General features: G+C 40.5%; 2 protein-coding genes across 2 annotated transcripts; one reads left to right on the forward strand and one right to left on the reverse strand.

The window, feature by feature from the left end:
* The first annotated feature begins 10,538 nt into the window (after positions 1 to 10,538).
* LOC147321135 (lathosterol oxidase-like) lies at positions 10,539 to 15,359 on the forward strand. Its single transcript, XM_086309427.1, has 5 exons — positions 10,539 to 10,977; positions 12,455 to 12,672; positions 13,186 to 13,318; positions 13,396 to 13,496; positions 13,608 to 15,359. The coding sequence occupies exons 2-5, from the start codon at positions 12,463 to 12,465 to the stop codon at positions 14,070 to 14,072; spliced, it is 909 nt and encodes a 302-aa protein (XP_086165553.1). The 5' UTR covers positions 10,539 to 10,977; positions 12,455 to 12,462; the 3' UTR covers positions 14,073 to 15,359.
* Positions 15,360 to 16,075: 716 nt separating this feature from the next.
* Positions 16,076 to 20,449, reverse strand: plekhb1 (pleckstrin homology domain containing B1). The gene is made up of 6 exons (XM_086309428.1): positions 20,268 to 20,449; positions 19,120 to 19,272; positions 18,703 to 18,805; positions 18,577 to 18,616; positions 18,380 to 18,470; positions 16,076 to 16,402 (listed from the first exon to the last, which is right to left on the reverse strand). Exons 1-6 carry the CDS (start codon positions 20,302 to 20,304, stop codon positions 16,269 to 16,271), a joined length of 558 nt encoding a protein of 185 aa, XP_086165554.1. The 5' UTR covers positions 20,305 to 20,449; the 3' UTR covers positions 16,076 to 16,268.
* Positions 20,450 to 21,647: the final 1,198 nt, after the last annotated feature.

Here is a 21,647-nt window from a genome sequence, read left to right on the forward strand (position 1 = left end):
AGTCTATGGTAGAGATATGTGAGCAAAAATAACTGGAATATAAATGTTCTCTCAGGTGCTTTTAATTTCCATTTCAGTTAGTATTTGTTGGCAGCACCTATTTCAAATAAATGAAAAGTCCAAGGCTTCCTTTCCCATCTAAAGGAATGGTAACACTTTTCATTTAATTTGCTCGTCCGAATTGGAGTGAAAACAAATACCAACGTGTTTGGTTGTGAACTGGCCTTCACTGTTAGAAGAGTACAGAGGAGAGCGAGCAAAGCAACTTAAAAGCTTGAGAGAACCCCCTTCAAAAAGCACCTTCCTTTACCCCTCCGTGAGGAAGAATTACATCAGACTGTACCTCTCAGGATGTGCAGGATCTACAAATAGATAGCTTCAAAGAGATGAAAGCGCTACCTGTGTGATGAGTGAACTTAAATCATCAAAGTGGAATGGGTGGAGCATGCTGTGTCTTGAAAGGTAATTTGCATTTAAATATGTTTTAAGGCGTTTAATTCAGTGGTCTGTGAATATTTTCAGGCAACCGTTCTCATCACTGGAAAAACTCAATCACTGAAGAGTTCACTAATGATAATAATCTACAGCATGCTGAAAAATGCTTAGAAAGGCTTATAGCGCTTTCGCACAGGCTCATTGTATTCATGGTGTTGAATATATGAAAATGTGCAGATTTAACAAGTAAATTTTTCACTTTCATTTATACAGTAATTACAGATGCTTATGAATATGACATGTTCTTATTTTTATTTTAAGGCTCTGAAATGTAAGAAACCTCAATCAGTTTACCGTTTCTGAAAAGGGAACAAGGCAAAGTTCACTTTTGATTGCCAGTCACCTAGCAACAGTGATCTCACAACTTAAACCAACTGAATAGAAAGCGTATCATGCTCTTGACCTCTCATGTTGAAAACACAACCTCACAAGTTTCACCTGAAAGCAGCCTTCGTCATCTATGGACCAGGGTTCATGAAGTGATATTAGCGGGGGGAAAAAAAGCTTGAATACACTGATTTATTGCTATTTAAAAGTGGGTTTCAATTTAGTAGGATATCTTGTGTTTTTCTTTACAGTGGTGCTGTTTTAGTACCTTTAATAGTAAGAATAGAGTTCATTACCTTCTTAAAAAGAAAAAACACGTGGTTGCGCAAAGAGATTGTAGATGAAAACCCCTCATGCTACTAAATAAAAAAATAAAACATTTTAAAAGGCTAAAGTGTGTAGAATGATGTCAATAATCTCATAGCCCGAGGAAAGAAACCTCTCTGAAATCTGGTGATGCAGCAGCACAACCTACTGCATCCGCTTGCCAGATGGCAGGAGGGTGAACATGCTGTGGCCCGGATGGGTATTGTCTTTTAGTGTCCTTTGGGCTCTCTGCAGACGCCTCTCCTTGGTGTCGGTGATATTCTGTGCACTGTTAATCACCTGCTGCAGAGCTTTGCACCATGCACATCCCATCCCAGTTTATAATGTTTCGAGTTAGGATGCTCAATAACTTCACACTGAAGTTTAGCCTTCTTTAGTGCAGAACAGGGCTTGAAAGAATATCTCTGACCTTAGACTTTTAATGTTTTGGCTGGAAAAAATCTTTGTTTTAATTGAATGAATGAGAGGAAAGATAGATTTTTTTCCGCGTATACAGCAGGCATCTTCACTTGATCACTCCCATTACCTGAACCATCTTTAAAGATTAAAGATCTCATGAGATTAGAGTGCTTTAACAAGGCATTGATCAGCATATCTCTAGCATACATAACATCGGCTAGTACATCTGTGTGCCCTGTGCATGTTAACTAAGGTGTCTCTTGCTCTTTAAACCAACACAAAAGGTGCTGTTAACTCTCTGAGCCCCAAACACAACCCCTATGTTTTGGAAGCAAAAAGGACCAGTAGTTTTTGATGCATGTTAGTTACAAGGATTAGTCTTTTTTCTTTTTTTAAAGAATACATTTCAGATCTTTCTAAATGAGAAAGACTGGCTCCTCAATTGCTTAATCTCCTCTATTAGTAACAAATCACAGCAAAGTAAGAAGTCCTGGGTTTTTTCACCGAGTGTTTTTGAGTTGTGGACTTGGTATTGTTCCTGAGCTTTCTTTTATGACTTCTACAGATCAGGTTTGGTGTTTTTATGGTAATCTTGCATTCTGTGATTTATCTTTTGTCTCGTTACCCTGATTCAGTTTAGGCGTGTCACATTCCCCATTAACTACCAGTGTCTGTGTCATGCTGTACCGCTGGTCCATTTGTGCCCTGAAATCATTCTAAACATGACACAGAAACTTGGATTGACAACCTTACCTTTATCCCTTTAAATTTTTAAGGTTTCAGAATATGAAGCCGTGTGTTTGTCATGTAAATAAGAGTTTTTGTTTAAACGTATGCGTGAGCACTGTGACACAGTAGTGATGTGTGCAGTAGGAGTGACAGATGGGTTCAAGGTGGAGGTGGGATCACACCAAGGGTTGACTCTAAGAACCTTTCTGTCGGCAATGCTGATCAGCAGGCTGACAGATACGATCAGGCAAGAGCCTGCATGAGCTATATGTTTGCAGGTGATATTGGGATCTGTAGTGAAAGTGGAGCTCCTGGAGAGGTGGAGAAAAGAGGAATGAAAAGTCAGCAGGAGCAAGACAGAAAACATCTGTGTGAATGAGAGAGAGGAAAGTGAAATGATGGGGATGCAGGAAGCTGGGGTATGAAGTTGGTTAAGTTTAAGTCCTTCAGCTTAACCGTCCAAAGAACGAGGGTGCAGGTGAGAAGTAAAAAAGCGCAGACAGCATAGGATCAGTGAAACCATCGTATTGTTACACATATATAAGTTAGGTCCTGTGATGAAGTCTGTTTAAAATCTTAATGATGATGGGTGTTAGAGTGAGCGAACCCTGGATAATCCTCCTTTTTGTTTGGAAAGATGACCAAAATTTACTAAAGTAACTTCATGTTATTTGACATGAAACTCATGACTAAACCAGTAAAGTCATCTGGAGCATAATTACTGAGGTCAGAGAGCAAAACAAATTATAAAACCAGACGTCTTTTGGCAACCACAGGAGTCACCTCCTGCAGGCCACCCCGCTTTGGCTTCAGTTTTCAGACCCAGAGACTATGGCCATCTTTTATACAGTGTATGTAAAGAACAGAGTGAAAAAAAGGTTTAGAAAATGGTAGTGAGAGCAGGCAAAGTACATGGGTAACAGTGCTGATGAAAAGGGAGGAGGTGGAACCAGTGGCTGCTGTGTTAAAGATAATAAATTTGCACTGAGAGTGACAAAGACTGACAGGATTAGGAATGAGTACATCAGAGAGAAAGCTCAGAGATGGACAATATACCCCAAACCTAGCTTCAGGTGAAACATTACCTTAAAAGGGACAGCAAACCTCCCTAGACATCTGATCTCTGAGTAGTATAATTCATTTTGATGTTATTAGGTTACTAAGTTGATACTTTGTTAAATCAGTAGACATTTTTTTGTAACTTAATAAATAGGATGTTACAAGTTCACAGAAAGCCTTATTTATTGTAGAACATAGCTTGTGTACTGCTAAGTTAAAACGGGAGAAGTGTATCATTTATCAAACCTTTTTAACAAGACTGTTTTAGGGATTTATAATCAAGTATATGTGTTGTTCTTATTAGGATTTCGCCTACTTCAGTATCAGTTTAAATGTATTAGTAAGACATACACGCAGCAAGGGGCAAAGTAACTGAACTGGGCATGTGCAGAGAAAAAAACGCCAGGTGTACTGGGAAAAGGATGGTGAGGCTTAAAGCTCCCTCGCAAGAGGAAAGAAAAGAAATAAAAGGGAAGCAAAGAAGAAGGTTATGGATGTGGTGAAAGAATCTTATGTGACAGAAGAAGATGGAGAGGAAAGGAAGAGATGGAAACAGATGATCTCATGTGGTGACCCCCCCCTACAGGAACAAGTCTACAGAAGAAGACTTGGACATCATTTAACACAGTTTAACTGGAACATTTATCACCAGCTCATTTGCAAAGTGCTTTTAATTATGGGCCATCTCACACAGCATACAAAGTCCTTGGTCTCTGCAAAATCCTATGTTGTAAATATGTGCAGTAAAATTGTACCAATCCACGGAAATGTGTTTCCTGGCCAGAGAACGAGCAGTCAAATGTCAAAGAGTTTGACACTTCCCTCTAAAGCTGGCAGACCAAACCGGGGCTAAAGCACCACTGAGTACTTAATTGGGATTCAACAGGTGAACAGAGGACGCTCTAGCGTAGAGGCGATGACAACAAGCATAATTTTTATGTTACAGCACTTTGTTTGGTAGTAAATACAGTTAGCCGCTGCGAGAGTTTCACACTCTTTAGTGCAGGCCTGCCCAAGCATTGTTTATTAGGTTAATAGCTCAGCAGCCACCCATCTGTAACTGATTTATCACAACATGATTATTTCTATGGCTTTTGCAGTCTTTCAGATAGCTTTTTGAACAGGAATGTATTACGCTGTACATTACAGCTGAGCTGACAAGGGCAGTTTGGGACGCTCTTCAAAAAGGTTCCAATGCAAAACGAGTCCGAGTTGGTCAATAACAATAATGGCTCAGAATAGCTGGTTCAGCTGAAGATTCAGTTTGTGGACACTTTCTGAATTGAAATGCCAGGAACACTTTAACGGGATGTGAGTAGTTACAATATATCAAGACTCTTTCCTCCAGGCTTGTTGTTGTATTTCTGTTGAACCAGCTCCAGATTTTTATTTGGGAGCCAGACACCCTCTCTACTTTTAAAACCAGGCTCAAAACTTTCCTTTTTGATAAAGCATGTAGTTAGAGCTGGATCAGGTGACCCCGAACCCTCCCTTAGTTACGCTGCAGGAGCTTCCCATGATGCACTGAGTGTTTGTTCTTCACTCACTAGTGTCTACACACCACTCTGCATTTAATCATTAGTTATTATTCATCTATGGCTCTCTTTCACAGTGTGTCTTTTGTCCTGGCTTCTTCACATCACTCCCAACTGCTCACAAAGATGGCCCCTCCCCTCCCTGAGCCTGGTTCTGTCGGAGGTTTCTTCCTGTTAAAATGGAGTTTCTCCTTCCCACTGTCGCCAAGTCCTTGGTCATTTGATTGTTGTGGTTTTATATTGTGGGGTCTTTATCTTAGACAGTTGTGATTTGGCGCTGTATAAATAAAATTGAGCTGAATTATTTCTGTCCTACAGTCATTTAAAAAAATATTTTAAGCCAAAGTTGCAATGTGCATCATTATGAATGGTAATGATGAAAAATGCTTTTGTCATCCATTCAAAAAGTAGAGGAAAATGATGTTTGCAGTATTCATACAGCCTAATCCGTGTGTCATAGTTAATTCTCATTTCATTAAATTTTATGAGACTGTGTTATTTATGAGCAGATGCAGCCACAGTCCCAAAACTGCCTAAACAGCAGCAGCTGTGGCCTGCAGTAACCAAATCCAAAAGAGGAGGTGAAGTGGTCCTCGTGACCGTTTGGATGGTTTACGCGCAGGACGGTCTGATCCAACAAACCTCTCGACGAATATGACCAAGATGTGGATTCATTTGGTCTATAAAGACACGTCATTCACAAGTGTTCGGTGGCGTGTTCTTCTGTGAATGATCTGGTGTGCGCTTTAACCTGAAACTCGCAGGCTGACATGTTGCTAAGTGGCTCTCGTGTGTCAGTATGAAATATATCCAGTTTATTCGGGCTCAGCTGCACTCGGGTTTATATATGCAGCTTCGCCAGTGTGACGCTGGGAGCTGCTGAAAAGTGTTAAATTAATCTTTCTGAGTAAAAAAAGTTTGTGATTACTGATAACGATAATGACAATTGCTCACTGCAGACATGAATTGTAACCAGTGAAGTGGCAAGACAATCAAATATATTATGACTTGAAACATTAATCTGTGACTGTGTTGCAGCAAGTTTCTCCAGTTTTTGATTACATTTCTCAAAGTGACACATCCACTGTTTTTGCCTACTGAGGAGATGATGAACAGCAGGTTATCTGGAGCTCAGCGTGATGGTTGCCTCTCTGCAGATATCCTGATTGGTGCGTGTTTTTCTGCACACAGAGGGAGATGACTTCACAGCCTGCTAGACAACTCTTGGTGTATTTAAAACAGCAACTTCCCTCTAAAGTAGAGTGAGTTCCCCTCAAATCGACTCAGTCTCTTAATTCATACACGCAACATATTATTATTGATGTATTCGGTTCAAGCAGGCACTGGTTGTATCTGTCAAAACATATAAAAATAATAATAATAATAATAATAAAAGAGGGATGTTGGAGTCAGACGTTGGGGAGTCTGCTGAGAAAACAGGCTATGGCCTACTATGACAGCAGACCCAATGAAAGAGGTTACACACAACAAAGTCCAACGTCAACACTGACCAAGAACCAACTGGCATATCAGTGCTTTAAAATCAGTAACACAAAGGGAACAATTCTGAGAGGTGTGGACACAATGAGCTGACCCTGGCAGAGGAGAGCAGTGTTAAAGACCTAGATGATGCTCAGACACCTGCAATGTCTGATACATCCCTCCAGCTGAGGATGAAAACTGCTGTGGCCGTGGCTTCTGTGTAAACTGTCACTTTGTTGCACTGTCCACTGTGATATACTGAACTACTTTGTTGCTGTCTCTCCTACATTTACTGAGACATTTTTAATTCTGCTTTATCGTCTTTGATGAATTTTTATATATATCGCTACTCCACAACTGTGTTGCATTTAAGCTATTTGTCGTGACACACAATAAGACTGACCTATGAATCATTCAAGCATAAAAAAAGGACGTAACTCAAGGGATGAATCGGCATCGTGTCCACAGATAACAGAAAACTTAGCAAAGAACCAGCTTTGATTTTAGTCTCTTCAGGCATTTTGTTACTAGCAGCCTGTTACAAAAACACAATGTGTTCCCATTTCTTTTGTTGAAAGTGCAACAATGCCAATAATCACACTTTGACAGGCATAAAAATAGTGTTTTGCACCCACAAGGTGATTCCCAAAGAGCTATTAATCGAAAACCTGGAATATCTCGGCATGCTTGTCGTAAAGTATTTCAGAAAACTGGACGAAACAAAGTTGAGTACGAAAGAAGGAGCAACAGACCAAAAAATTTAAACTTCATCTACAAAACTTGAACAGTATCTGAAAGTCACGTCCTTAAGAAACAGGAGAAAATCCAGCAAAGACTCAACACGAGATCTCAGAGGTGTATCTGGTCCTTCCATTGATCCATCTACTGTTCGCATCCACCACTCTACTCCTCATTGAAATGGTGGATGTTGAGAAACCATTCATAAGAAATGGAAACAGGGAAAAGGGTGAGGTATGCCAAATTACACAAGAACTGGACTGAAGCTCAGTGACTCATCACTGCAAGCAGTAAAACATGGTGTTATTTGTGTTTATATTACACAAATAAATTCTTAATATTGTATATAAATTTGAATATCATGTTATATAACATGCAGTAATATAACCATAAAGATGTATGATAAACATAATGAAAACTAAATGGAAAATGGCAGTGTGCTCTGTTAAGGTGTATGTCATGAAAGCAAAACAGCTGAATTTGAACAAAATCACAACTAAAGAAGAGACACGTAACTCCGATTCTCCATTTGTGGCTTATTTAAAATTAGATATCTTGATTAAAAAAAGCGACCCACTGGATATAATATAATATAATATAATATAATATAACATAATATAATATAATATAATATAATATAATATAATATAATATAAAAGCTTTTATGAAGGGTTATGCTATAACCATTTTACTGCTTTTTCCTATAATAATCCTGTACTTTCACATTGAAGGTAATAGTGTGTCCAGTAATAAATCCATGTGTTACACTAAAATACACTAACGTCCAGTGGTGCTACCATAAAATCTCTGTATATTCCCATAGTGCCTGCAGTCATGAGTAATATATCAGTAACGGCTGAGGCTGCTCTCACTTGTACATTAGAGCACTGCTGACATCTTGTGGTTAGACAGGCGTCAGGGTTTTGTTTGTTTGTTTCTGTCACAATAAAAAGGAATTTGTCACCACTGACATTAACATCAAACTGCATCATTTTGTATACTTTTTTTCCATTTCAAGTTAAATTTGAAGGCACAATACTCATCTGGAAGGAGAAAGCGTGGCTTACATCCAGTAAGCTATTGTTAACTCATTTTGACTTTATCACATATTTATGTTATTCCTTAATGTTTATGAATATGTGCTGTAGGAATTCCCCACCTTTGGGACAAATAAAAGTTGCTATATTTTATCTACTGTCACAGTCAGACAAGAGAGGTATAAAGCTGGGAAAGTTATTTTAAAGACAGTGCAGCCTAAGGTATTTCTACTGTCCCAGCAAGCCAAATGTAATTATTTCATATTGGAATATAATTTTGCTTTTCAATTGCATTAAAATACTTATCTGTCTGGGTTTAATTTTAATCAAATCAAATCACTTTTATTGTCACATCACATGTGCAGGTACATTGGTACAGCACATGTGAGTGAAATTCTTGTGTGCGAGCTTCACAAGCAACAGAGTTGTGCAAAATACAATAATGTAAACAAGCAAAATACAAGAATGGCTACATCTGAAACTAATAAATATATGTACAATATATAATAGTATATGCATTTCTGGATGTGTATACTAAATATTTTTCTACGTGTGTGTGTGTGTGTGTGTGTGTGTGTGTGTGTGTGTGTGTGTGTGTGTGTGTGTGTGTGTGTGTATACACATATTTTACAAATTAAATAGAGTAAACAATAAATAAAATATATATAAAAAAAATTAAATATACAGAGTTGAGACATGTGCAAAACAGTGGCATTACTGTACAGTATGGAGTGCATAATGTTAAAGTTCCAGTAGGTAAGCTGAGGTGTCTATGACGTGTTCAGCAGTCTGATGGCCTGATGGAAAAAGCTGTCTCTCAGTCTGCTGGTACGGGACCGGATGCTGCAGAACCTCCTTCCTGATGGAAGCAGTCTGAACAGTTTATGGCTGGGGTGACTGGAGTCCTTGATGATCCTCCCCGCTTTCCTCAGGCACCGCTTCCTGTAGATGTCTTGGAGGGAGGGAAGCTCACCTCCAATTATCCGTTCAGAGCACCGCACTACTCTCTGGAGAGCTTTGCAGTTGTAGGCGGTGCTGTTGCCATACCAGGTGGTGATGCATCCAGTGAGGATACTCTCAATGGCACAGTGGTAGAAGGTCCTGAGGATGCGGGGGCTCATGCCGAATCTTTTCAGTCTCCTGAGAAAGAAGAGGCGCTGCTGCGCCTTCTTCACTGTTTTGTTTGTGTGTACTGACCACGTAAGATCCTCAGCCAGATGTACACCAAGAAACCGGAAGCTGCTCACTCTCTCCACAGCAGCGCCGTTGATGGTGATGGGGGTGTGTACTTCTCTGCACCTCCGGAAGTCCACTATCAACTCCTTTGTCTTTGCGACGTTGAGGGTGAGATGGTTGTCTTGACACCAGTGGGTCAGGGCGCTGACCTCCTCCCTGTAAGCCGTCTCATCACCGTTGGTGATAAGACCCACCACTGTAGTGTCGTCCGCAAACTTCACAATGATGTTGGAGCTGTTAGTGGCTGTGCAGTCGTAGGTGTAGAGTGAGTACAGGAGAGGGCTCAGTACACACCCCTGTGGAGCACCAGTGTTCAGTGTGACGGGGGATGAGGTGATGCTGCCCAGTCTGACCACCTGGCGTCTGTCAGACAGGAAGCTAAGGATCCAGCTGCAGAGGGAGCTGCTCAGTCCTAGATCCTGCAGTTTCCTGTCCAGCTTCGAGGGAACGATGGTATTGAATGCTGAGCTGTAATCTACAAACAGCATCCTCACATACGTGTCTCTCTTCTCCAGGTGTGACAGGGCAGTGTGTAGTGTCAGGGCTATGGCATCATCAGTGGACCTGTTGTGGCGGTATGCGAACTGTAGAGGGTCCAGTGAGTCGGGTAGTGCAGAGCAGATGAAGTCCCTGACCAGCTTCTCGAAGCATTTGCTTACGATGGGGGTCAGGGCTACAGGTCGCCAGTCGTTCAATGAGGAGATGGTGGAGGATTTGGGTACAGGGACGATGGTGGCCATTTTGAAGCAGGCTGGGACTACAGACAGAGAAAGGGAAAGGTTGAAGATGTGCGTGAACACTCCAGCCAGCTGAGCCGCGCATGACTTGAGGACGCGGCCGGGAATCCCGTCCGGACCAGTAGCTTTGCGTGCGTTCACCTTCCTGAAGCACCTCCGCACATCCTCCTCAGACACAGTGTGCGCACTGACGTCATCCGCGGTGCGCACACTGTCCGGTCTCATGGTGTTCGCTGTGTCGAATCTAGCGTAGAATACGTTTAGATCCTCACACAGAGGATGCTTTAGTTAACGTGTCGTCTCCAATTATGTTGTGCATGTCACAGTTTAACAGTTTCTCAGTGCTGTATCTGGGTTTTGTCTTAAAGCAAACTAGTGTAGTCATGGAAAGACTACTAAAAGTCATTTTTTAAAGTGCAGTGCAGATGCTGGAGGATGCCGAATTGCAGCAATGGCTCCCATATTTATGTAATCCTTCCATTTAATACAAGGGAAGTGAAAAACACTGAATGACTTTCAGTACCTAAAGTTTGTAAATTAATTTTGCTACTATTGTTCTGTAGTTCTGAAGTTATAATGGAGCGCATTCGGGGCGTTTTGTCGTTCAGGTAAAACTTCCTTTAAGGTGTTTCATCTTCTGTCCTGATGATCCAGCTGTTGCAGGACATTTAGCACAGATTCAGTAACGCCATGATCAGATCCTTCGACTAGCCAATAGGAAAACACAACAACCCTGCCGTGATGAAAAACTCGTCGCTCATTGGTGAATCTTCGTGTGACGTTTTGGGAAACTAGCTGTTAATTGGTCGTCTGCCCGACTTTAGTTGAGTGAGCCTCCCTCCATCGTTGTTCCGGGATACCTGCAACCAAGAAAAGGTACAGTGCTATTTACATGGTTGTAACTTTATATTAATAGTGTGACACTCCAGGTTAGTTGTATTTAAACCCGATTAAGCCTTTTTGGAGTCCCTTTAGTGAAGCCAAATTCTGCAAAAAATGGGGTTTCTACGCATAACGAGTAGTTATTGTCATGTTTTTGCGTTCATGTATGTGCTTTGCAAAACTTTTCAGTGTACATCCATCCAGCCTTCATTTTTCATGTTTCAAATACCCATTTTTAATTTTCTTAGAGGAAAGTGAGCGATGTGGAGCTGTGACGAAATACTTTACGCGTTTCGGTCGAAACGGAAACGGTAATGTTAAAGACGGACAATGCAGATGCTTATTCGGTTTTTGTGATTTTTACAAACTCCGGGCTCTTTCACTTACCGTTATGTGTATGTGACAGTTAGGCTATGTTATCTGATCTAACCGGTTCAGGAAAGTGATCAAAGAAAGGCGGCCGATGGCACGCTTGGTGTCGGTAAATGCCACCGTCAGGTGTTTCTTTTGGTGGAATTCCAACTATGAGTCTGATTTACACGCCTGATGGGCACCTGCCGTTAAGTCTGTGGGAGAAATGCAAACTGCAAAGAAGGTGGTAAAAGTACCACTTTCAGATGGGGGGGGAATTAAAGCCTTATTTATGAATTTAAGAGTTTAAGCGTTTTTCAACAAATGTGACTTTATACATGCACTTTTTAAAAAATCCACTAAAATAAAGTTTAAGTTGGATAATGACACAAAGGAAGTGCCAGGAGGCCTTCCAAGATGACTGCATCTTGGCTACATCTGTCTGATATTTATTGGAAAACTAGTTATGAAATTCCCGAGCTGCCAGACTAACTAGTGCTGTGGTTGCTCTAACATTTCCAAAAAAGCATGTAACCCAACTACGAGGAAGACAACAGTAACTCAGCAGTCTGTGACTTTAAGCCCATTTGTTTGCCTACATTGCCAGTTAAGACTGAACCTAGAGGAGTAGCAGGTTTGGTGTTAAATTTGAATATGTTCAGTTGGCAGCCAAGGGTGGCCTATCAGCATTAAGCAGGAGGTGTTGATGGGAAAACCACCAACTCACTACCTGGCAGCAACAGCACGCCACTGTATGAATCACCATATGTTACTGAACCAGGAGTGGCATACAGTCTGTGACTTTTCCATCTCTGCATCACTCTAAGATGGCAACGGCTGTAAAATTTAGAAGCTATGAAAATGAGCAGTGGAGGTGGAGGTTCGGGCACTCGGCTAGGAACTTTCTGTGCACCCTCCATTGGATATTTTATGGGCAACTGGGAAGAAGGATTTGTGAAATGCCTCAGTTAGCATACTCAATATGACCTGACACCAGATAAGCAAAAGATAATGGATGGCGAGAAAATTAAAGGTGAATAAGGGAGACTAAACCTCTCAACACTCTCAAAAGGAAATGCTCTGATATAAATATTGACTTTCTTTTGTTGTATTTTTACAGATTCAGCCATGGATCTTGTGCTGAATGTCGCTGACTACTACTTCTTCACGCCGTACGTGTACCCAGCGTCGTGGCCTGAAGACGGAGCCCTGCGGCAGATTATCAGCCTGCTGGTGGTGACGAACCTCGGAGCTGCAGTCCTGTACCTGGGCCTGGGAGCCATCAGCTACTACTTCATCTTCGACCACAATCTGATGAAACACCCACACTTCTTGGAGGTATAAAGCCCATATCTTGTTTTTATGACTGAGTGTTGGCAGAGCTAAAGCCTGCAATCAATTGACCTTTGTATCTGCAAAAGGGTGTACAGATTTATAGGAACACTTGCAAATTACTGTCGTGTGCACACTATGGCTTCAAAACCAAGAATTAATAGTGTTTTTATTGCGAAACTAACTGTATTTTATAGTTGTTTATGTTACTGGTTTCACCTCCTGTAGTTTTGTTAATGCTTTTCCTGCCTAACGGACATGTAGTGTCTACATGTAGTGATTTAATTGGGCCATTTAACTGGGGTGAGGGTCTCTTCATGAAAGCCTTTGTGTGTCTTTTAAGGCTGGGTGAGATTAATTTTTGTTTTTTTAGCCCCCAAACTACTTTGTTTGAAATGCGCTTTGATAATTTTGTCCATCAAAGTTAATAACAGGAATTCCCCACATTGGTTTCATTTTTTTTTCATTCTTATTTATTTTATTACATATTAAAAAAATGTTACTTATTGTTATTTGTAGAATCAAGTATGGCGAGAAATCAAATATGCGATGACCTCTCTGCCCGTGATCAGCATTCCCACTGTGGCTTTGTTTTTCACTGAAGTCAGAGGCTACAGCAAACTCTACGATCATGTTGCCGATTCGCCCCTCGGTAAGCTGAAGAAGCAGCAGAAAATGTTTCAAATTCTCCTAAAGTTTTTGTCGGTGACATGACCTCTGTGCTTTCAGGTTGGCCCGGCCTTTTCCTGAGTATGATTTCATTCCTGTTCTTTACTGACATGTGCATCTACTGGATTCACCGCTTCTTACACCATAAGCTTATTTACAAGGTGAGGACACTTGTGTTTTTTCGTACTGGCAATATACAATTGCTGAATAGTGGAAATGTCTTTATCGTGCGTTAAACTTTATTGACCTCACTGCTCTCTTGTCCCCAACAGCTGTTTCACAAACCACACCACATCTGGAAGATCCCCACTCCCTTTGCCAGTCATGCTTTTCATCCAGTGGACGGCTTCCTGCAAGGAATGCCCTACCACATCTACCCGTTCCTCTTCCCCCTCCACAAGGTGCTCTACTTGGCTCTTTACGTTTTCGTTAACATCTGGACCATCTCCATCCACGACGGCGACTATCGTGTACCCGGAGCTCTGACGAGCGTCATCAACGGCTCAGCTCACCACACTGACCACCACCTCTTCTTCGACTACAACTACGGTCAATATTTCACTCTGTGGGACCGCCTGGGAGGCTCCTATAGGCACCCGTCAGCTCTGATGGGGAAAGGTCCCCATGATCTGATCAGGAAACTTCAAGCAGAGGGAAAGTTGGGAAATGACGAAGCGAAGCCTAACGGGCAAGTGAATGGACGGGCTCAGAGGGGAGTTACCTGTAAGGAGGAGTAACAGTACGCGGGTTATGAATAATTTCAGAAAGTGATCTCTATTTTTTTGTAAAGACAATTTGCTAAAGCCCAGCGTATTGGAGAGTAATTGGAGTTCATGTATGTGCCAAATAAGCCTTTGTAAGAATTGAGTTCTTGTGGAGCAATGAGTGAATGTGAAACGGCTGCCCCTGGTTGGACTGCACACACATACCAATCACAAACTATCGACTAACATCCGGAGATGGGGTGTTGTTTTGTAGTGTAACAGATTTTTGCGAACCGCGCAGCAAAGAGACTTGAGGATCACCAGAAAGCTGGAGCTGCTGGAGCTACTGGAGCTTCTTCAGTCACAAACCAGACCTGAGGCTGATTTCACAGGGCTCTACTAAAGCCAGAGGTTTTTATTTGACAGGTTATAAATCAGAGTAACCCAAAAGTTGAAACACTGGCTAATCAGCCATGCCTACTTTGCACTTCCAGCTTTTATTATTATTATTTTTTTTTAAGAGTCATAAGAAACGTAAGAGAAGAGCAGCAGAGGCCTCATTAACTTTAATTTTTCAAAAGTCGTGTCTTCTGTTGCAATTAAAATATTGAGAAGATGGCAATTATAAGTAACCGTTAGAAATTACGTTGCCAACAGAAGTGTCAAAGAAATTCTGAAACATTTAAAAAATCTTAGAAAATGTGTTTTATAGATATATACTGGGCAGTTTCCTCTCGGTAGGGAATAAAGTTTGTGGGATAAATATGGGTGCCACATGTGGTTCATTTATTCTTAAGCCCTCACATGGATCATACCTTAAACAGACCTGCATTTATACATCCATCCCCCTCAAAGCACTGATGTGGTGTGATGCATACAACTCCATATTCTTGGTTCTTTCTTTTCGAGCTCTGCAGGATTTTTTTTCATGTGCACTGATTCTGGTTATAAAGACAAGAGAATAGTTGAACGCGATCATTTAATACATGTTTTGCATTTTAATACTATAGTTGTAGCATGCGACATAGAACTGCAATAAATGTATGCACCGAAAGCTCACACAGCTCATGTCAGTCTTTGCTGAGATTACATTAGCATCATTGTCAGTGTGTTGATGGATACAGAGTAGAAATGCTTTGTGGATTTTTTTTTTTTTTTTTGAAATATTAATACAATAATAAATTTGAAATATATTTTGGGAAAATAGTGTCTCTTTATATTTTATTTTAAGAGCTTGTATTTTATGGAAGCTTGTTTCCACTTCCAAAAACAACTTCTTTTTTTGCTTGGGATTAATGTCTCAAAATTTCAACTAAATAACTCAACTGACTCATGGGTGTCAAATGTTTTCCTTATTGGTGGACTCCTCAAACTTCCATAGTTGTTGGACTTGCAGTTGTAGTTTAAACCCATGGTTTCATCAAACACTTTGACCTAAAGGCAAGCTGACTGCCTAAGACGCAGTCTTCAGTCCCTTGAAGTTTGACCTGCTGAGCTTTTGGGTCATCCGTCCATCTTCAGGTAGTCGAGGCAGCGACACTGACGAGAGCTATGAAAAATGCTAGTTAGTGGTTGTATAGCTAGGACTGTTGTGCAGTGAAAACAAAAGTGAATTTCAGTGTATTATAATTTATTTTTAATATATCTACTTGTTTTCTAGTGAGGTGCTAATATTTTAATATTTCTTACAAACTACACTTTGTCTAGAATTCCACTGGTAAAATAACTCGTATATAAAACCAACTTCCTGCTTTGCAAACGTTCATAAGTGGTGATGTAAAACTCTACAACCTTGGTGCTGTTGCAGTACAATGTGTAGTGTTATACCAAGAGTTTTGTGCATAAATCTAAACAAGTAATTTTTGGTGCTTAAACTTAACCAGCAAGTAAAAGCAAAACTTACAAAAGACAAGTGAGAACAAAGTGCACAAAGCTCCCAAAAACCACATTCTCGTATGTACGCTTTAAAACCGTAATGTTTGTTCTTCTAATATTGTGGCAGCCAGTATTTTTAAAACACAGACGACACAGGGGAGCAGCATCTGACAGTGTTTTACACGTTTAAGATGACAACGCAGGTTTTATATGCTCATAATAAAGAACAAAAGCAGCTTTTTTATCAGAGCAAGTATGATGGGAAAGCCTGTTCTACACATGCTCGTTAGATGTCCAACTCCCTTGTCTTGGTGACAGGCAGGCTTTGCTCTCCTGTCAGTAATGTCAGTCATCTCAGCAAAAAAACAAGGGCATCCAAAGGAAGGATCGCATGGCTGCCCCGGCTGCCATTCCTGCTAACATTCCCAGTGCTAGATGCTCCACTACGCCATCAAACGGGTCCCTTTGAACAACCACCTGGTGGGTTCCTAAAATATAGACAGAAAGAAGACACTTATACCATTTGTGTTAACATGACAGTCGCTTTGAATGTCTAGAAAAATAAGGGCAGATCAGGATTGTAAAAAGGGACAATGTCAGAACAGTCCGCAACTTGAAGATCATTGTGGTGCTGTGGATTGTGCACCGATGATGAACTGAACTCATTTATTGACAAAGGCCTTTTTCCTGGTCCCGAATTTAAGTATCAGCTCGTGTCAAATCCCAGTTGTGCTTATTAAAATGAACTTAAACTAACTGGCATACAGTGTGCCGGTATTGCAGTATCGATGGGCTTCTGTGCAAAAACTAACCACAGTGCATGCGCGTATCTACCACTTCCACTGGAAATTTAAACGCAAGATCGATGCATAAACAAAAAACATGAAGTCAAAACAGCATAAGCATCATTTCTGGATGAAAACACCTAAACATTCCCTGAGGTTATAAGAGAATGATCAGACTTCTGTTAGGAAGGCAACAGTAACTCAAATATCCACTGATTACATTCCAAGTTTGCAGAAGAGCATCTTTGAGTGTAGATGGGCTGCAGCAGCAGAAGACCACACTGGCCCAGCTAGGCCCAAGAAAATGACAATACAATTCACACAGGCTCAACAAAACTCTACAACCATGGGATAACACACCATGTCACAAACTGTTTTCTTGAACATGACCATAACTTCATCATGCTGAAACTTTCTCCACAGTCACCAGATCTCAATCCAGCGGATCAGCTTTAGGATGTGGCGGAGCAAGAGATTTTTACATCGTGAATGTGAAGCTGATGAATCTGAAGCATGTGATGCTATCTTGTCATTGTGGACCAAAATGTCTGAGGAATGTTTCTAGTACTTAGTTGAATCCATGCCTATGAAGAACTAAAGCATTGCCAAAGCCAAAAGGGCCTTTTAACCCAATGCTAGCAATGCAAACATAAGTGAAGTGAATGTATAAAACACATGGCATAATACTTTCAAAGTAAAATCCTATAGGCTTTTACTTTTAAAAGAAAATCATTAAAACCCAATTAAGTGAAGTATTTAAAGCCCCACTAATCTGCCTCTTGGCTCATTTACAGAGCAGGTGTGTGGACTTGTGTCCAGCTAAATGTGGACACAAATATAAAACACTTACAACATCATAAAGAAAAATTGTTATTAGCATACCAATTACTGTTATTAGTCTAAGCACTGCTCACTGTCACGTTTAAAAAAAGGTTGCTTTGTTCTACTTAATTTATTGCTGATTCAAAGCACCGCCCAGCAGGAGCATCAAGTGCCCTAAATCTAGCTCCAGAATTCAATTAGCTCACAAACTGAGCAGATGTGTGGAGGCAAACAGTGCAGCAAGAAAGAGTACTCAGAGTAACACATGTCGCATGTGGGAAACCTTACAAAAAATATGCATTATCACACATGATGAGGTTATACAGAGGTAATTGCAGTGAATGGTTCTGGGTTTTCTGACTGTTTCCTCACAGGCTACATACCAGCTACATCATAAGTGCTCAGTTCTTGTGGTGTGCCATGTTTTATAAAACATACTGCAGCAACCAAAGCAGTTATGGATTATTTAGATTACTGTTGAATTGTCTGCTTCTTTGGAAGAAGAAGACAGCTGCCATATTTCAATTCCCTGTTGTTTACAGGATTCAGAAAAGAGCCCTCATAAGCCAGCCTGTTTTTGCTCGATAGGATATGGTCTAGGATAATGAATGCAAATGAATGCTGTTGTTTTTGATCCAGTATATAGACCGCAGCATTAGATTTATTTAGTGTAGAGCTAAATGCTTCTTTAAAATGCTCCACTTGGTTAATTTTATTGTCCTAAAATTACAATATTAAAGGGAACTATTATAATTTTCCATACTTTAAAAAAATGGCTACATATTATAATATATGTACTATGTATTATATTAAGTCGATAATAAGTCTAGTTTTCTGTGTTAAGCTATGATATCTTACCTGGTCCTGCTCCAGGTGTTATGTAGACAGTGTGGCGGCTATTGAGGGGGACAGCCTGGTAGGAGTCATCATATGGGTCATATGTGAACACCTACAGTGAAAAAAGCAAAGCACTACTTTTAGCTCTGTGGTGGAAACACTATCTGAGAGCTTGCTGATCGTGTTTAAGCTTTTTACAGAAAGCATGAAGCACTCACCGGGTTTCTTCTGGTCTGCAGCAGAGTCAGTTTCCACGCTCTGAAAAATAAACAAGCAGGACTGAGAAACTGAGGGACGGTTGTGAAGTAAATCAGAGAATAATGAGGCGAAGCGTGAGTACCTACATTGATTCGTCTTCACTGTTTGCGCACAGGTTGAGTGTTGAGCCGTCCATGAGGTGAACCACGACGAGATTCTCCCTGGGATTGCTCTCTGGTGGAGTCACACCTGGAGTAAAATTAAAGGAGTAAATTACCCATATTTGTTAAAGGTAAACGAAAGGTGAGAATGAATGAGCTAAAGCTTCTTTCCTATTTTATAGCAAACTGCGACCAGGCCTACTGTAAGAATACACGTTTTTGCCATGGACATGGTAATCTATTATCATGAGATATTTTCTTCTAAACTTCTATACAGTCTGACCAATATGGTCTTTAAAATACTGCACATTTAAAGCACTTCTGTGTGTCAGCGTTCACACTTAAATAGTGATGGAACATGTTCGCTTCTGGGTATAATTGTATCACAGATCCGTGCCGTACCTCCACATTCCTGACCGGACTGCACATCTATGCATGCTAGTTTGAGACTGACGCGATGCTCCAGCTCTCGCCTGTTGTCTGACTTGTAAAAGCAAAGACTCCCATCGATCCAAAGGTCACACCAGTTGAGCTTCCAGCGTTTTAGGACAGAAGCTGGAGAGGAGACACATGCCACATTGTAAAATTAGTGCATGGTAAGGTGCTGGGATAACTTTAAACTTCAGTTTAACATCCTTCTGTTGCAGGCCTCACATCTCAGGTGATTTAGTAGTTGCTTTTGAATGTAGTCCCACCCCTACCCCTCCCACCAAGCAGGTGTATCTCCATTGAGTGTCCTTGATAAGCCACTTAAAGGCATGGCCAAGAACAAATAATGAGATTACAAGTTACAAAGGGTAGAGTTTCATAATGCGTGAAGTTTTCTAGAAAATCCTCAGTGTCGAGTTTGCAATCTGGTCACTAACACAAATACACAACACAACATACATGAAAAACAGCCCACATGTATTAGCTATGATTAGAATAAAGCTAATAAATGATAGTAGAATTTAAAGCTTTAAAACTCTGGGATGTTGTTATGAACCAATGCAGTATTGGTCATCTGTAGACACAAAGCATCTAACCGAGCAGTTAGCAGGTTGAAGCAGGCAGCTGTATTTAGTGAGCTGCTTTAAAATTCAAAGGATAGCCTTCACAGAGATATGCAGCACACTGCCTGTCCCACAATAAAATTGTAATCTGCAAAAATGCAAAAGGTTTCAAATACATTTCACTGTGCTAAGTGTTATCACTTTATTCAACGCAGTTTAACATTTACCCAAAAAGGTGAGGTAAAATGTGCATGTAACATGCTACATGTCACATGTCTAGTCTAGATGTTGATGCTCATACTTAGTCAAACTCCTTAAAAACAGAAAAGTAAAAGAAAATGCAACGGCCCTTATCACTACACTTAACAAATGCAGGTGAAATGGGTGAATATTATTTTAATTATAAGTCTTGTCCTGTAGGTCTTGTCTCTTAAAGCACCCAAAAAATGAAGCCTACATGTTTTTATACATTAACTGAACCGAATAATCGAACCTTTAAGTTACTAGCACTAATTTTATTATAGAATTCCCTGAATTTGTGAAGAAAAAAAAACTTACTCTGTCTCCACAACCAGCTTGATTTCAGGAGCGCCATAATCCTCGGATGTTGTTCTTGTTATTAGTTTGCTTTGATAATAATCCAGGAGCAAAAGGCTTGCTTATGTCTAAGAGACTCTGCTGTTGGAGGCCTTTGCCTGGGTTTATATGGCCTCTGTCCTGCGGATATTGAGGTATTGGTAGATTAATCTGGCTCTCACCAGGACTGACACTGATTCAGAGGATCATTCTGGATTAGGAGACCACGCCCTCTCTCAACCCCCCCATCACTCTTTCTGAACTGATTTCTCTATCAGACACTTGCACTGTGGGCCACACAATGTTTAAGTTGTTGAACACTCTTATTACATGAACTAAACTCCTGTAGGCCTCAATCCACAGATTCATCTGCACATGCATGACATGCTTTTACAATTTAATCCCTGTCCTAAAATAACATCCAGAGGATTAGCCTAATATTACCCAGGTCAGTTCTGTCAGTCTTCTCAGAATGTCTGCAGGTGATGCATGATGACATCATTTCCTTTTCTAGCCTACAGAAAGTTCTGGTCTTGTTTACATCAGCTCAGTCTCCTGATGGTGTGTTTACACCAGTTCCTAAATTCGGAACTAGTTTTTGTTTGTTTGTTTGTTTGCTTGTTTGTTTTAACTGTGTGTCAATATGTTATGTTGTCACACCCCATACAAGCTCTGAAATGGCGGCTTTCCTCCCATTGTTGCAGTTTTTCCATGAACCACTTGGTGATTATTGTTGATGAACAGTTTTGAAACTCGGCATGAACTAAATATTAATATATACGATTTTATTAATAATAATAATGATGATACACTGAGTGTTAATGGTTTACTGGAGCATGCCTCTCTGTTTTTAAGGGACACAAAAGGACGTACCCACAGGTAAAATGGTAGAGAAGTTGCAGAAGTGGTTCTGTTTCTTTAGGAGTTGCTATTTGACATCCAGGGCATGACTTGTCTTGTAAACATTTCAATCACAGTGGGGATCGTGGAGAATCTTGACTGCCGCCTCTCATAATTCCCAGCAGGCGTCTTTATTTGAAAGCTCGGCTCACTGCAGTCAGAAGACGTATATGTGCTGCTGTTGTGTTTGATGAACAGAATCCGCTCTCTGATTGTCAAATTTTTCATTTTAATATATTTCTTCTTATCTAAAGCTTTTTTCCCCTCTAAGTGATGTTTCTCTCGGTCCCTTCATATAACTCCTGCTGTTTTATTTAAGAGTTGAACCCCTGAAATCAGTTATAATCTGACATTTTTCAGTAGCCAGCTTCCATCATGTTTGCCATAGAAATATTTTAATGTATACCCAAAATGTTGGCATTTAATACTCAGTCTAAAACATATACAGTAACTCAGTCAGAC

This window comes from Aulonocara sp. 'chitande type north' Nkhata Bay, linkage group LG10 (assembly GCF_057382095.1).
Source record: "Aulonocara sp. 'chitande type north' Nkhata Bay isolate Kocher_YH1m ecotype deep benthic linkage group LG10, A_spYH_male_GT1.1, whole genome shotgun sequence".
NCBI classification, from domain to species: domain Eukaryota; kingdom Metazoa; phylum Chordata; class Actinopteri; order Cichliformes; family Cichlidae; genus Aulonocara; species Aulonocara sp. 'chitande type north' Nkhata Bay.